At 41.2% G+C, this 16,860-nt stretch overlaps 1 protein-coding gene across 4 annotated transcripts in view; it reads left to right on the top strand.

The window, feature by feature from the left end:
- Nucleotides 1-16,860, top strand: part of EYA1 (EYA transcriptional coactivator and phosphatase 1) — an 85,638-nt gene that overhangs the window by 22,650 nt on the left and 46,128 nt on the right. For 3 of the 4 annotated variants that reach the window (XM_009875461.1, XM_009875462.1, XM_009875460.1), the window contains exons 6-7: nucleotides 4,967-5,049; nucleotides 5,469-5,655. In XM_009875461.1, coding sequence (XP_009873763.1) covers nucleotides 4,967-5,049; nucleotides 5,469-5,655 — 270 coding nt within the window. Of the gene's footprint in view, nucleotides 1-4,966; nucleotides 5,050-5,468; nucleotides 5,656-12,264; nucleotides 12,277-16,860 lie in introns of all 4 variants that reach the window. The other variant, XM_009875463.1, reaches the window with a different exon arrangement.

Raw genomic sequence — 16,860 nt, 5'->3', positions numbered from 1 at the left:
TAATATAACAATAAAGCTGACACTGTTTAGGCATAATAAACAGTTGTCATCCCATATTGGTTACCTAGCAGCTCTAAAGGTTTTTGGGTTTGGTTTTGTTTTTTGGGGGTTTTTTTTGCAAGATACAGAGCAGAGAGATGTCAATAAAAGGGGATTTTAAGGAGGACAATGAAGTAGTTTTGCAGATGTCTATGGGAAACTCATTCCATGAAGGGTGGAAAGCGGGAGCAGCATGGGATAACATGAGACAGTGCTTGCTGGAAAATTTTAAGAGTAAGCAGTGAATTCTGGCATTAGCAGAGAAAGCTAGGACTCAGTCAATGGCATCCGTAGAGGTCTCTCATAAAGTATTGCTTTGTTTTCTGCAATACACAAAATGTGTATAGGATCAGAATTGTCAAGGTCATGAAAGGGTGGCAGTTTGTCAAGAGGTAGAAGAGTGGGAACTTGGAAAGCATTTCAGCTGTACACATTGAAAGGCAAGGATCTAAAAATATTCTGCAAAAGAAATGTGTTAAAGATGGCCCAGTTGTGAAGCTCTAAGAAGAGGAGGTTCAGAGGTGTTGGTTTTCAAGCAGATCTGAGCCTGGGTTCTGCTCTCCCTGTGCTGTACTTGGGCTGAGATCTGCCCACTCATGGGAGGCAGCAAATTGCTGACAGTCTGGCTTGGGTGGAAGAGCCACAGGTCAGGGTCTGGGTGTCCCTGTGGTGTGTACATCATTTCTGTTGTGCTCATGATCAGCAGTGTGTGGATGAGGAAAGGACTGGTCTCCCACAGAAACATTAAGAGACTGTAAGAATGGAAATAAGGAAAATAGTTCAGAAGTAATATATTGGTGGAGTTGTTAGAAGCTAAGTAGGAAAGAAACACATTGCTGGACAGGTCTTTCTTGTAGTTAAATGTTGACAGTATATATTCATACTATACATAAAATGTATGTCTTTTTAATATTTTCATTAGGCTAACTCTTGAATTTGAAACAACTTTACATTGACTTAATTCTTCCTTTTGATTGAACAGATGTTAAAAGTAAACAGGAACATTTGTTTCCATTTCCTCATTTAATTTTGGAAGGAAAACCTATTCATAGTTTCAACTATTATTTAAGGACAAAACTGATTCTCTTGACAGAAGACCAGGGTAGTGCTGCTGCTGTTCAATTGTTTGCGCAGAAACCTCCAGAGAGGGAAATGAGTTTATTCTCCCTTTCCTCTCCAGCAGTATATGGGCAGGCTGCAGCCTCAGCCTTGTTGTATCTTGCCATAGCTGTTCTTCATCTCTTGAGCACGGCTGCTAAGCTACTAAACAGAGACAGTGGATACCACAACTGACTTTACGACCAAGTGTTCCGTGACAGTGTGCTCGGGGCCCTTGCTGACATTCTTGCCTGCCGTAAAAGGGATTTCCCAGTGGCCTTGCAGTCGCTGTGCTTGTGTTTCCTGGTTGGGGTTACCTCGTGCTCAAAAGCTTTGGTGTTTTTCTGGTTCCTTTCCCTGGGGCAAATGTCTCCTTGGAACGTAAAGGCTCTGCCTCGAGGTGCATGTACAGCCAATTAAACTCAGTGCTTTTCCTGACCCTGCTAAAATTACAGTGTGATTAGTCATCAAACAATAGCGGAGGGACAGACTGCCAACTTTTGAAAATTATGAGGAAAATCGCTGCCAGTGACTCTTTGCTAAGGTTATTCTGATAATTGGATTTTTGTTTGCTACAAATTTATCATCTCTGTAACAGAAGGGGTGCTGAAGGGAGAGGATGGGAAGAGGACCTAGGTGGTTTTGCTGCCCAATCTCCTAAGTCTCCCCCCCACCCCTGCCTTTACTTTAATGAATATGTTCTGTAAGCTTTTTTTCATATAAGTTGCTTCATAGATGCTGAAAGACCACTTACATGACTAATGGCTGTGGGAATGGGCCGTTGTTGCTATATTGTCAGAGTTATAAGGGTTGCTCAGTGATGATAAAGGAAGTGGAGAAGGGCTGGGGGAAATGCCAAGGAAAGAGCTTCTTGAGTATCCTCTGACTGTGATAGAAGCGTGACTTCTACCCTTTGTGTCCCAATATCCTACTGCTGGAAGGGTGCTAGACCTGTGATGAGCACTGGCGTTGTTTTAGTTACCAAGACTGCGATGTTTGAGAATATACTAACCAATTGGTTTGGGAATTCATCCCTAAAGAAGTAAACGTTTAGGTATTTGGTTATTATTATACAGTATAAAAATATTGTGCTGGATGGCTAAGCAGTTACTAAGACAACAAGAGGGAGTTTGCCAGGGAGTTTTAAACACTGTAAGCAAACGGAAGAAACCTTGAGTTTAAAGAGCCCATCTGGCTGTCTTCGCCTTTCCCAGGAGAGCTGCACTAAATGTCTGCCACATACATCGTACCCTGATGATAGACATAGCCCGTGGCAAGGAGTCTGAGCAAGGAAAGCAAATGGACCTCTGTGGCAAATACACCGGGGCAGGATTGCATCCTGCGCCTGGCAGTGACACGGGGGGCGAGCCCTGAGCCCGCGCCTTGGTCCCAGCAGGGTCTGACCATCTTCCGACACTGACTGGGATTCCCAGCTTTAATGTGGGCCTGTGCTCATTGCAAAATAGACCTTTGACCCCCAATTTACAGCTTCTATCACATTTTAAAGCTACGAAGCTGGCCAGCTCGGGGCGGTAAATCTAGCGCGTTTCGTAGGGATTCTTATTTTGTGTGTTTGTTCAGCTAAGGCAGGAACAGCAGCTCTATGCCATGCCGTGGCCGATTATTTGAAAAACAAATGGCAAAATCAGAGTATCTTAAAAACAACTTTAGGCCAGTAGTTCTGGGTGGCCCACAGAGCTGTTTCTGAGAAACCTGCTTCATGTTTGTTACGGTCTAGGAGACCCCTACCCCTCCTCCATAGGAGCCTGTGCTGCCCATGAGATGAAAGAGGGAGATCCGAGTGTTAGTATGTGTATGTCTTTGTCTGAGAGGGAGAGAGGCTGGCTGGCATGTAATTACTTTTCTCACTTGCTCTTGCAAATTATTTGCCAAACTTTCTGCAGAAAGGTAACTTGTTCATCAAAAAAAAATCTTCTTTTTATTTGTTTTTCTTCTGACAAGAGGCCTTTTACATCTTTTCAGAATGGTTCAAACCATGCACCTATAAACCTTGCGTTTGAATGCATTACTGCATCCCTCAGAAATAGCTACAGAAATAAAAAGAGACACAGTGACTTACATTCTTCTGGCCAAAGCACTCTTAGAAATAAAATAGCATTTCAAAGTTTTGCAATTTAAAATATTTTTGGCTCTGGGGTTTTTTTATAATAAAAATAACATATGTTTTCCAATTTTAAATTAAATTTGAAACAACATGTTTTTCTCATTAGTAGTGTTTATCTGTACTATCTGCTAACCTTGGATGTCAACTCTTCTGCTGAAGTAATCTGATTTTAGTTCACAGGATTAGTAGCATCTATCAACAACCACAGAGCTTTTGCGCTAATAGCAAATACAAGAGAAGTGTTTACAGTCATTATCACACATTAAGTTTAAGCTTCATCTTTTATTCCCACTGCTGTTGAGCATATTTCACATCTACTTTGAGGCTTAACTTGTGTGCATTTTTAGTAACTTTCGCAATCAAAGTATTTGAATATTTTTCCTTCTGACTTCTTATAGCAAGGATGCCTATTGTTTTTGTGGAGTTTTGTTTTGTTTTTAAATAAGTGAGTAAACAGTTCACAAATGCCCCTCAGGGGCTGTACTAAGCATGCAGCCCTGCCTGCATTCTTCGCTGTTTAGAGTTGCGAGAAACGTCGTTTTTCCCAGTGAGTAACTGCTGCATGGGATTTGGTTGTTGATTGAGTTGTGCCGGGTATGTCAGGGGATCGGTGCATCTGTGCGCCTGCCTCTCTGTTGATTTCCATCCCTCCTTGCCTCCTTTGCTCACCTGCAAGCTTTTGCTCCCCAGGGTTGCGGTGTATCTTTGCACTAAGGCAGATTTCGGTGGCGAGGGAGGCTGTAAACAACCCGTGAGCTTTCATGTGAGCTCCTTGCTGGCTGGTGCTCTCCCGCTGGACGAGTTCAATAGGTTGCCTCATTACAGACTTTCTGGTGGCTTATGTAGCTTCACCCTGTGCATCCATATGTCTCAGCTGGTGGCTGTGTTGCTCCCGGGTTATAACCAACGAGGGCAAAACAGCTGAAAGGGGGTTGCTGCCCTTTTAGTGGAACAGCTTCTCAGGTTGGATATTAAGTAGAAGCCCCATCTGTCTATTTTTGTTGGCTCATGAAGAAGGGAGAGGAGGAAGGTGAAGGTGGTAAATCAGTCTCCAGGCTAAATTCAGTCTTGGATCTCGCTTCTCAGAGAAATATTTTTTTTCCCTTGTGTCATGCCCGGTAGAATATACCAGGTTTGGTTTGTGGCCCAAGGCTGTCTATGATCGATTACTGAATCCTAATGGCTTGGCAGTTGGGCTGAGCTGTTCAGAGCAGGGAGTTGTAGCTTTTGCTGTTCCAGTGAGGGGCTGAGGCTCAGGGAGGGGAAAGTGCCCGATTCTGAAAGGTGGTAGGAGAAGTGGAGCCAGTGGGCTTCAGTAAGGGAAGACTGCATTTTTTGGAACGAGGCTCGTAGTTATTGTTCGACAGAAACGGAAAGTAAAGAAACCCTCATTACTTCCACAGTGCTGGGTATTATTCCAAGGGGTGAGGTAGCCTAATAATGTTCAGTCAGACCTGAAGCTTCTCAAGATTCCTGACTAAATTTCAGATTTTTCTTTGTATTTCAATAATGAAACACAGGGTGTAGGTACAATGAGTTATCACTTTCCATATACTAACATGTCACAGAGTTGATGACAACCAAATCTGTTAACATATGGGAAATTTTACAAATATGTTATATCCTTATGATATAATCGCATGATGGAAGTTGTTTTCTGATACTGTGTTTTAGTAATTCACATTATTTTTCATTTCATTTCAGGCAGCGGTTTTACAACATCATCAGGAATATATGCAGGAAATAATTCACTCACAAATTCTACTGGATTTAATAGTTCACAGCAGGTAAATTTGTAAATATGAGTTGAGGAAACTTTGGCAAACTTAGAATTCTCATCCACAGAGAAAATGTAGCCCTTAAGTAGCCTTTTGAAAGAAATTAGCATCCTTTCAAGTTAAGCTGATGTTTATAAATGTTTTTCTTCGATTTATCATCTTCCAATAGTAGAACAAATTGTCTGGGGTTGATGTTCTTATTCACACATCTTCAACAGTGTGTCTAATAAACTATTTGATGAGAAGGCACACTAAATTATGTGTAATTTAGATTTCATTTACTGCCTCACAGTTTTAGGTCCTACAGCATGCAGTCCAGGAAGTATACATGCTGAAAGTCTGACATGTGTTTGTAGTTACATTTTGGAATTTATACTGAAAAGTAGCAAAACTTTGATGGACTATTCAGTTGCTTTTTTGTCTTGCAGGAATATCCTTCTTATCCTGGTTTTGGCCAAGGCCAGTATGCACAGTATTATAATAGCTCACCGTACCCTTCACATTACATGACGAACAGCAACACCAGCCCAACGACACCCTCCACAAATGCAACATACCAGCTTCAAGAACCACCATCTGGCATCACCAGTCAAGCGGTTACAGATCCCGCAGCAGGTAATTACATGGATTTTACGGTCCCTATGAGGCACATTTTTGTAAGCTGAAAGGGAGTTAAACTGAATTTTTTTTTTTGGTGGAGTCGTTGATTTTTTTTGTATTTATTATTTCTTAATCCTGAGCCTGTGACATGTCTTGCACAGATTCTAACAGAAAATAGACTAAAGAAAAACTGAGGTCAGTAAAAGTTTTAAAGCTTGGGCAAAATACAAGTTGTTTGTATTTATTTGTAAATGCTTCTGTTAAAAATCACAGGATATGAGAAAGTCTTTACACTAAACCAGAACCTGATGCTTTTAAGCTCTGTCTTCATTAAGATAAACTCCTTTGATTTCTCCCAAGACTGAAATCAAGAGACCTTTAGTCCACAGCCCGACTGTCCACTTGAAAGAGAGCTTTTGTGCTTTTCACTTTCAAAAGACATAGTAATGCTTGTAATGGGGAGTTGAAATTGCACAAGTGTTTCCATTTTAAGAAAAGATTTTCAGTGGCTTGTCCTTTTTCCCACTCGTTCTACCTTTCTTGCTGGAATTTGGCAGTTCTTTATTAGTTATTTTTTTTAATATTTATGCCAAGCTGCTCCAGCTGTTTTTTGAAATGAGAGGTGAAAAGTACTCTTCCCATTATTAAAATAAAATATATAATTTTTTAACAGTTCAAGCATGTCAGTAGGTAGTAGATGGCAGAAGTTTGAAATCTGTCAGAAAGACACCAAGGTTGCAGATGTGTTTCTCAGCAATGCAGTAAGAGGCAGCTATGATTTGCATTGTTATCAGGAGGTTTTGTTTTGGAGTTTTGTTGGGGGAGATTGTTTTTTGAAGGTTTTTGTCTTATCAAAGTACTTGATGGACTGATTTTTCATGTGCAGTGTGAGTTTTATGATAATTTGCTAGGACTCTGTTGCTTTACTGCGTGAGTGCACACCTGAAGAAAATGTACACAGTGTTGTCTCTTTTGATAGGGTTGCCGAAAGTAACTAGGGAAGAAAATATAGCTGGTGTGAGTGCAATGTGGGTGAGAAAGTTGCCCTTCTAAATATATGAATGCGCGTTAAAGTCTGTGGCTTTTTAGAATGTATGGATGTGTATTGGAGTCTGCATAATTACTCTGCTTTTCACTTTATTTTTATTTTTTGTGTGTTTTTTGTGATATTGTTTGCTTTTCTTTCTAAGTTGGAAACAAAAACCAAGTGTGATCAAGTTTCAGCTTTTATCAAGATACTAAAGGTGAATTGTGTCATCTGAGTCTTGATCGTTTGCAGAATCTTTGCATATAGCTTTTTTTAAGTAGTTGGTACTTCCTCAAAGCAATGGTAAACACATATATGTAGAGGGGAAGTATATTTTTTCCTAAGCTCAAATTTAGTGGATTAAAGGTCTTCCTATTTAAATAATTTTCTGTGCTCTATAAGGCTGGAACGAACTTTTCCATCAATTCCTTTTTAAAAAGTCTTTCTTTTCTCCCTCAGATCTCTCACATTCTCATTAAGAAAGTTTTGTCTAAAAATTTTACAGAATTTGGTGGGCTTTCTCACGGATGGGTCCTGCACCTAAGACAGCTTCTAGTTTGGGTTTTTCATGTATTGAAAGTTATATATCGTGGGTACCCTACCACTGCTCACTTAGACTTAGCCAATCCTTGGACATGCAGACTTCCTCTGGCAGTGCTGGGACTGCCATCTCTTTCCCAGAGATATTTATGTTATTGACTTAACAATTCTGAAAAAGTTGCTTCAAATGGTTTGCAAATAGTTGCTCTTAATATGGTGATGGGGTTATCTTGGGCTGGCTGCCTGTACCACAGGCATGGGTGTATTTAGGAGAGGACTGCTCTCTAGTAGCAGGAGCTAATGGAAACCATCTTTCTCTTCCACTTCACCAGCACAGTCATGATCGAGAGAAGGTATAGGGATAGGCTCAGATTTCTCCATTTATATTTATGCATTTAAATTAGGATCAAGCCTGTTTCTGCTCCTTCTCTGTTGAGTGGAGAGAGATTAGTGCCTCTCTTTAGAGTTCAGTTTAACTAGTCTTAATCCTGAGCTGCCAAAGCCTCTCCATTAAGAGGAGAGAAGTTTAAGGTGGCTGACATACTAGTTTGGGGTTCCTAGGTTAAAATGAGAGGAGAACATTTCGCTACCTCACAAACCTTCAACTGTGGTAGAAGGGGAGCAAAGATCAGTCAGTGAATCCAGTGCCGTGCCTGTCATTTCCCCTTGGAGAGTGCATGATTTTTCACTTTCTTCTTGCTGAGGTTTACTGCAAATCCTCAGCCGAGGTTGAAGAAGGATGCTTGGAAGACAAAGCAAGGCTGGGGTCAAAGAGAAGAGAGATCAGCACAGAAGAAGGGAATTCTGGTGGAGTAGGGACAAGTGAAAGGTGTGTTAGAGAGAAGGAAATTGACACTTGGGTCAAAACCACAGAACAAAGGATCAAACTAACCAAATTTTGGTTACAGTTAGTCAAATTTCTGTAGGATGATTTGCCACATCTGGTCAAGTTAGCCTGGTGATTCTCTACCGCAACTGGAACGCTGCATATGAGGAATGGTGGGGAGCGGTGCAGAGCCATCGTGTCAGGCTCTAGCACCCCTTTAATACAATGAGCTCCAGCTGCTGAATTGCAGCTGTTCTTGCTGAATGTTGACATCCTCTATACTTAAAAAAACCCATGTAATCTGTGCGGTTCTGAGCTATGCCAGGACAAGCACAGAGCAGCCTTCAGACTTCACAGAGGCACCAGAATAATTTGACAGACATAGGTGGTTCCTGTGAATTTGGGCCAGTAAGTGAAACAGAAGAGTCTGGTAAGAAACATGTGAAAAGAGAGAAAGTAATTATGTGCTCTTGTGACATTTTTAGTAGAGTTTTGTGGACTCAGAAAGCTCAGAGAATTTCTCTTAAAATATGTTTAATTCCTTGTCCAAATACAAAATAATCCTTTTATGGTTTCCCACAGTTCCTGGTTAAATATGCAAGTTTTTGCTATACAATCTAGGACATCCAGGGATTCTTGCAGAACCTGAGATTTTCTATGCTCGGTGTTTTTCTTCCCTTTGTGGATCTGAAAACTTGCTTGTACCTCAGTCATGACAAAACCTTTTGATGGTACACAGGCTCATCTCAATAAATCAGGCATACAAATCAATGCCATTTTCTTGTGACCAGAAGACTGTATTTTCACTAGTGAAATAATCAGAAAATTATTAAACAAAACAATAAATCTCAGTATAGAATTTCAAATTTTTAATGTGTGCTTTGCTTCAAATTCAATGGGAAATTTTTTTCCAGTTTTTTTCCCACTTGCAGAATTCTAACTTTTCCTTTATAGAAGAAAGTGTTTTTCATCAGAATAACAACAGAATATTAGGTTCCTTCTGGGATGAGCTTTCAATCCATATATGAGTAGATTATCTCAGATATGCACAGTGAATTGCTGATTTTTTTCATGTCAGTTGTAGTATATAAGAAAAGCAATAATAATTAAAATGTTAAAAATAATAAAAGTAGACTAGTAAACATAAATTCACTCTCCCAGTACTCAAATTCACTAAAGCAGTTTCAGAGTGCACATAAGGAAGTATTTCTTTGTGTTGCATATAGGTAAAATGTACAGATTTTTGCTGCAGGAAGTTGTGGATGCAAAATTTTTATGCCAGTTCAAGCACTGCTTAGACAAACTCAAAGACTGGATTTATACAGACACCAACTTCAATTCAAGAAATTCTTCACACAAAAAACCCACTATGAATTAGCACAGTATGTGCGTCCGTCCTTTTTACTCTCTCTCACCTAGTCATCTACTGTTGACCTGTGATGAAATTTATCCTGGATGGATAGAGTTTTGCCCCAATTCATTATGCCTGCCCTGTTGTTCTAAAATAATTAGAGAAATATTCGTAACATGCATTTCTAAGAGTTAATGTAGAAAATTACTACTTTTTCTAAAGCTTCAATAATTTTCTCATGAAGTATTTCAATTCCATCATCACAGCTGGTAACAAAAATATTCTTGATTTATGCAAATTTTTGTTTAGAAATTTGGTCAACAAAACTGAATTAATCCTTCTATTTCATATGATGCTGTATTTATAATTTATTAAACAGCGTTTCTCACAAGAGAGACTTGCGTTGTTCTTGAGATTTGATCTCTTTCGGTTTTCTTGGTTTCTGAAGTAAGTATGTTTTAAATATTACTGGAAGGTTTTTCATATTACTCACATACATCACAATGCAGATTAAAAACCCCACAAGGGCTGTACTAGCCCACAAAAATTGTTCTCGGCCATAGGTTACCATTTTGCTCTTAAAGACTAAGCTTTTTCCTTGAATGCTGTATGACATTTAGTATTACAAAAGGGAAAGCTACTCTTACAGTTTCTCCTCAGCATATTTTATATCAATAAATTAGACAGGAAAGTGAAACAGAGCAAATAGACTATATAAGCAACTTTTCACTAGTACCTGTCTGAAAATGAGTGCTGCTGTATTTGCAGCACGTTAGTGATGTTAATGTTTGCTCTTTTTCATGAATATAAATGAAGAGTAAATCTAGAGTATATATTAGTATAGGAAGGAAACTTGACAGCAATTCTGTAAGAACAGAAATAAGATTGAATGCAATAATGAATGGCAAAGTACAGCACTGGTTTTGCTTTTCTGATAATGGTTGTTTGCCTGTTTTTACTTTAACAACATAGAGCTTTTAACTCTTTTGCGTTGCATCCAGCATTATGTAGCCTGACTCATTTTGGCCGCAGTATATATTGAGGCTAAGAACTTGCTGTGCTTTTCAAAGGAGTTTTTTTTTAATAGATAAATAGGATGTTCGTCACTGGTTTTAGGAAGATTAAAAGTAACAATGATTTTGAACTGTTTGACAGCAGGAGTAATGAGTAAGAAAGAGATACCTACAACGGAGAGAGGCACTACCTGCCCACTGTGGGATTGCTTCATCTTTTTTTCTTCAACATGGAAAGTTGAAGAAAAAAATCTAGACGACTACAGCGCGTGATAATATGGTTTTCATACATAGTTAATATATAATATTATATATATAAAATACACTGTTAATATATTTTTCATTATTTTGAATATACAATCCTAAATCAAAATGTCACCCAGACATTGAAATAAATAGGCATTTTTTGACAATGTTTTTAACAGACTATTGAGGGTTTCTGTTGAGTTTATAATAGTATGCTCATAGTCATCAATAGACAAAGGCTAAAGTGTTTTTTCAGCTGAAGATTTTGATATTTTGTCAAAACAACACTAAAGACATTCTTCTCTGATCCTGTCAGCAGGCATTATTGTATTTCTTGCAATACTTATTTGGTACTTTTACTTACTTATTACTAATGTAGTAGTCATACTTTTTATGGCCTCAAATACCTATGGGCTTCTGCTTCATTGTTAAATACTGGTCCAGTTTTATGTAAGCAGTAAATGAATAAATGTGTATAGCACTCATGGAATTTTGTGTTTAGCTTTATAATGCAAAAGTAAACTTTATGCAAAAGAAAGTAAATCCTATAATGAGACTGACATATTCAAACTACCCGTATCTTATATTTTTATTTTGGTATATGGAGGTTGAAATAACGCTGGCCTGAAGATTAAAGGTCTTTATTCAAAATTAATAAAGAGTTGTGGGGAAAGCATTAATCTGGCACAATCTAAATAGAAAATATTTGTACATACCTATTTGCAGGGACATTTGACTGTGCTAGCTGTTCTAGACCCATCTTGTCCATATGATTTACATTGGTACATGAGATATCATTACTTTGATAATGTTCATTTACTCTTTTTTGCATACCCTTTCAGTGTAGTAGGGAAAAATCTGATGAAATTTGCAATACTTTTGTCAACAGCAAGAGTTCTACCCACACACTCCCAGTTGGATTCACCTAGGGACAGACTTGATTTTTTAACAACAGGATGGCCTATGCGGCATCAGGCTTGCTAGGATCAAATGGGAGTCACCTTTCCCAAAGGCGGAAGAGGGTCTTTGCTGAAGAGATTGCAGGACTTATTGACAGGGCTTTAAACTAGATGTGAAGGGGGAGGGGCATGACAGTATCAGGCTTCTGAAGAGCTGTGGGATGACACACCAGGGTTAGAAGGACCGGGTGGTACTAAAGGCCTTCAGCCTGTTGCCCTGAGGCAAGCTAGGAACACTGAAACACAGTTAATGTCTTGCAGAGATGAGCCAGGGTCTCCTGAGGTAGCAGGAGCCAATGGGGAAACATCCATAAAACACTTCAAGGGAATTAAGGGGTGTTCCACCAGGAAGGTGCCATGGCCAACAGCCCAGCTGAAGTGCCTCTACACAAATGGGCAACAAACAGGAGGAGTTGGGAGCTACCATGCTACTGAAAAACTACAACATAATGGCCATTACTGAAACTTGGTGGGATGAATCCTGTGATTGGAGTGAGGCTATCAATGGCTACAGGCTGTTTAGAAGGGACAGGTGAGGAAGAAGGGGCAGAGGTGTTGCCCTCTATGTTGAGAAATGGGTAGAGTGTGAAGAGATGTCCCTAAAGCATAGCCAAGAGCAAGTTGAAAGCTTATGGGTAGGAATTAGTGACCGAGACAACAAGGGGAACCTGGTAGTTGGTGTCTACTACAGATCAAGGGGAGCCTACTGGGGAAGACATCTTATTCCAGCTGCAGGAGGCATTGTGCTTGCAGGCTCTCATCCTGCTGAGAGATTTCAGCCACCCTGACATCTGCTGGAAAAGTAACATAGTGAGCTGTAGGATATCCGGGAGACTCTTGGATTGCCTTGACGATAACTTCTTAAGCCAGGAAATAGACACCCCTACTTGAAGGGATGCAATACTGGACCTGATGGTCACCAGTGTAAGTGAGCTCATCAGGGACGTCAAGATCAGAGGCTGCATGGCTGCAGAGAATAACAAGAAGGGCTTCTACAGGTATGTCAGCCAGAAAAGGAAGGTTCCCAGAGTCCTGACGGAATTGGCTGATGTAGTTGCTTAGCCACTCTCCATGATATTTGAAGAATCGTGGCAGTCAGGTGAAGTCCCTGATGACTGGTGGAAGGGAAACATTACACCCATTTTTAAAAAAGGGTAGAAAGGAAGACCCTGGCAACTACCGTCTGGTCAACCTCACCTCTGTGCCTGGGAAGATCATGGAACAGATCCTTCTAGAGGCTCTGCTAAGGCACATGGAGGACAGGGAGGTGATTCAAAACAGCCCACATGGCTTCACCAAAGGCAAGTCCTGCCTGACAAACCTAGTGGCTTTCTACAGTGGAGTGACTACATGGGTGGACAAAGGAAGAGCAATGGATGTCTATATGGACTTCTGCACGGCCTTTGACACAGTCTCCCATGACATCCTTCTCTCTGATTTGGAGACATACAGATTTGGTGGGTGCTGTTCAGTGGATAAGGAATTGATGTGATGATCGCACCCAGAGGGTTGTGGTCAATGGCTCAATGTCCAGATGGAGATGGGTGACAAGTGGTGTCCCTCAGGGGTCCATACTGGGACCAGTGCTGTTAAGTATCTTCATCAATCACATAGACAGTGGGATCGAGTGCACCCTCAGCAAGTTTGCAGATGACACTAAGGTGAGTTGTGCTGTCGATATGCCAGAGGGACAGGATGTCCTCCAGAAGCACCTGGACAAACTGGAGAAGTGGGCCCATGTGAACCTCATGAGGTTCAACAAGGCCAAGTGCAAAGTCCTGCACCTGGGTCGGGGCAATCCTCATTATTAATACAGACTGGGGGATAATGTCCTAGAGCGCAGCCCTGCAGGAGAGGACTTGCAAGTACTGGTGGATGAAAAGCTGGACTTGAGCCAACAATGCGCACACAGTCCAGAAAGCCAGTTACATCCTTGGCTGCATCAAAAGAAGCGTGGCCGACAGATCGAGAGAGCTGATCCTGCCCTCTACTCAGCTCTGGCGAGACCTCACCTGGAGTACTGCATCCAGCTCTGGAGCCCTCCACACAAGAAGGACGTGGACCTGTTGGAGAGGGTCCAGAGGAGTGCCACAAACATGATAAAAGGGCTGAAGCACCTCTGCTACAAGGACAGGCTGAGAGAGTTGGAGTTGTTCAGCCTGAAGCAGAGAAGGCTCTGAGGAGACCTTATAGCAGCCTTCCAGTACCTGAAGGGGCCTACAGGAAAGCTGGGGAAGGATGGGTGTGTAGTGGTAGGACAAGGGGCAATGCTTTTAAACTAGAGCAGATTAGACGTTAGGAAGAAGTTCTTTACTTTGAGGGTGGTGAAACACCGGAACAGGTTGCCCAGAGAGGTGGTAGAGGCTCCATCCCTGGAGACATTCAAGGTCAGGCTGGATGGGGCTCTGAGCAACGTGATCTAGTTAAAGATGCTGAAGTAATTGACCTTTAGAGGTCCCTTCCAGCCCAGCGCATTTTATGATTCCATGATTTTGGGATTTCTGGGGCGGCTAGTTTTCCACAGTTTTATCATTTGATACTCTTGCTGTATAGAACATTGAAATCAATAGTAGGAAAACACAGCAATTACTTAGGGGAGATTTCCGTAACAAACAGAAAGGAATTACAAAATATGGTGTTGGATATGGTATCTCTGCAGCTATCTTGTCCATTTGTAAGTAATCAAAGTATTGTTGTTTATGAAAGAATGGAAAATTCTCTTGTGTGATAAGACTATCAAAACTGCCTACAATGATGTATAACAAGGAAGTATATGAACAGCTTATGAAATATTATGTCGAGTTGCAACTAATAGTGAAGTTTTTGTCTGGCTCCGTGTCACCATACACTACAGGGGTTATTACCAGGGGTCAGGAGTGCAGGGTACCAGTCACATCCAGAAAAAGAGGCATATATTTATACAATCTGTGTTTAGAATGTTTTTATGACTGACTAGAAAAGTCAAGAATGGGTCTGTTACACTTGGTGAATATTTAGAAGATGTAACTCTGAATGTGTGAAGCAGAAGTAATCTGAAACATTTAGTGTCTGCCTGGGGCAGCATGCAGAGAGATCTAAAATTATGTATCAGTTAATGGCTGCAAAAGAGTAACTGTCACTACATTATTAATATAGTTTTGTGAAGGCATATACAACACACAGAAATGGCTGTAGTGGTCCAGACTGGTGGATCAACCGCCCCTGAACTCAACAGACGCCCCTAGAGCAGTGAGGACAGGCTAAGCTTGTGTAAGGCTTGCCCTAAGCACTTTTCCAGCTTCCAGATATCTTAATCTCAGCGAATTTCGAAAGCTGCTGTTGTTTGTGTGTTTAGGGTGTGCCTACATTAGTATTTTAATTTGGAGCAGGAGTCTGCTCTGATGTGGAGCTTTCACTCAGCAGAGCAGTCCTAGGGCACTCAGCTGAATTCCTTCCAGTCAAAATTAACCTGGCTGGTGTTCTCCAGGACACCTTCTAAAACCTCCAGCTTCTTTTGAGGATGCTCAGGAGGCTGGATCAGGCCAGACCTGCACTAAAATGACCTCCCAGAAACATGCACTGAAGCCTGGGGTCCTTACCACCACTTGTTTGGTGCCACAGAACCAACCTACTAACGTGGCATGGCTGTAATGCTTCTCTTACAGGGCTATCTTCAGGCTCCTCTTGAGCCCTTGTAATCTGTTGGAAGCCTGACATTTCTTTGGCAAAATGTGCCACAGATATCCTGTTTTCATCTGAGCTCCTCCTTCTTTTGTTTAATCTAGCTGCTGCCAGCTTCCTTTGGTGGTCTTGCTTTAGTAATGGGACAGGCAGGGGAGAGCTGATCCTCACCCCCTTTTCTGCTCATGGTTTTGTGGAGGGCTGGGTTTTTCTCTCCACTCCCCTGTGCTTGTGATGCTCAAGAACAGGATAAAATTAAATTCGGTGCTTTAGAGACATTTCCCTTGGCTAATATTACAATATATCTGGTGCTATGAAGTCAGCTGAGGTTGAACAAATTAACCTCCTCCTATTGATGAATGTAGAACAATGGGTATCAATCACGATAACATGTTTCGTGGTCATGTAGCTTGACTTCAGCAAGGCTTTTGCTGCCCTGACGGTTAAATCTTTTTCACTTAACAATCTTATAAGCAATCTACGCTAAAGCAGTCTAGCAGAAACTGCAGCAGAATGATATAAAGCTGTTTAGGAAACCATGTTCAGAGAGGAGTCAGTGAGAGCTTGCTGTTAAAATAGGAGGATGGCTACAGCAGCATTCCTTGATGTCTGCCTTGGGCCTAACGTTTTCATTAATCATTGAGATGATGGAACAGAATGTGTTTGCCTATTAAATATGTAGATGACACCATGCTGAGAGGGGCTATGAGATCTTTGGAGACAGGATAAGAACTCAAAAAATGGAGATGTGATCTGAATAGGAGCAGGTGTGAGGTATACATTTAGGCAGGAATGATGAACTGCACAAATGTGGGATGGGGAATGTTGGCAGCTCCTTCCAGGCCCTACCTTTCCCTGCATACTGCTCTCAGTACTCCAAATATTAGTGGCACACCGAGTGCCCTCAGCCGCTGTTGTTTTTCTTGCTCTAGAATTTGTCAGGGCTTGGGCTTGTCAAGGCTCAGGGCTCAGCTGGATCCTGGATTCTTTAACTGGGTTTCCTTATGAGGACCTGAGAGTGACCATTGGACAGTGAGCTGCTAACCCAGCCATGCACACAGAGGCTGCCCTGTTGAGCAGCCTTAATCCGAAGAGTACATGCTGTGGTTTCCCTTTACATACATGGAATCGGTTTCTTGCACGCGATGTCACATTTCCCCCCCATTGGTTACTGCCATCTGTCACACTGTTCATAGCAAACTGGTCTCCTGAGTAGGCTCAGAAGCTCCAGGTATTAGCCAGGTTATGTATTCAGTTTTTGTGCAATATTCGGCCAAGTCTTTGAGACAGAACTTGTTAGGTGTCATTTCCTTCTTGGGAGATGATCAACAGATTCTGTAGATAACATTTATTTAAAATACTGCAGAAAGTGCAAACTGTCTCTTGCCAAGTGTTGTCCAGGGGAGGATAGCCTGTGAGACATGGGAAACAAAGCTTTGCCTGAGTTTTCTTTGGATTACTTTTCCACTCTGGAGAGACTGTAGAGAGTGATAATCAGAACTGAGAAAAAAGGATTGCCAGGGAAGAGTTAATCTAACAACAAAGAAGACCTGAGAACAGTCTTCAAATGCATGCAAATACTGTGAAGGGAATAATTT

This window comes from Apaloderma vittatum, unplaced genomic scaffold (assembly GCF_000703405.1).
Source record: "Apaloderma vittatum isolate BGI_N311 unplaced genomic scaffold, ASM70340v1 scaffold1188, whole genome shotgun sequence".
NCBI lineage: Eukaryota > Metazoa > Chordata > Aves > Trogoniformes > Trogonidae > Apaloderma > Apaloderma vittatum.
This window is presented reverse-complemented; position numbering and strand designations above follow the sequence as displayed.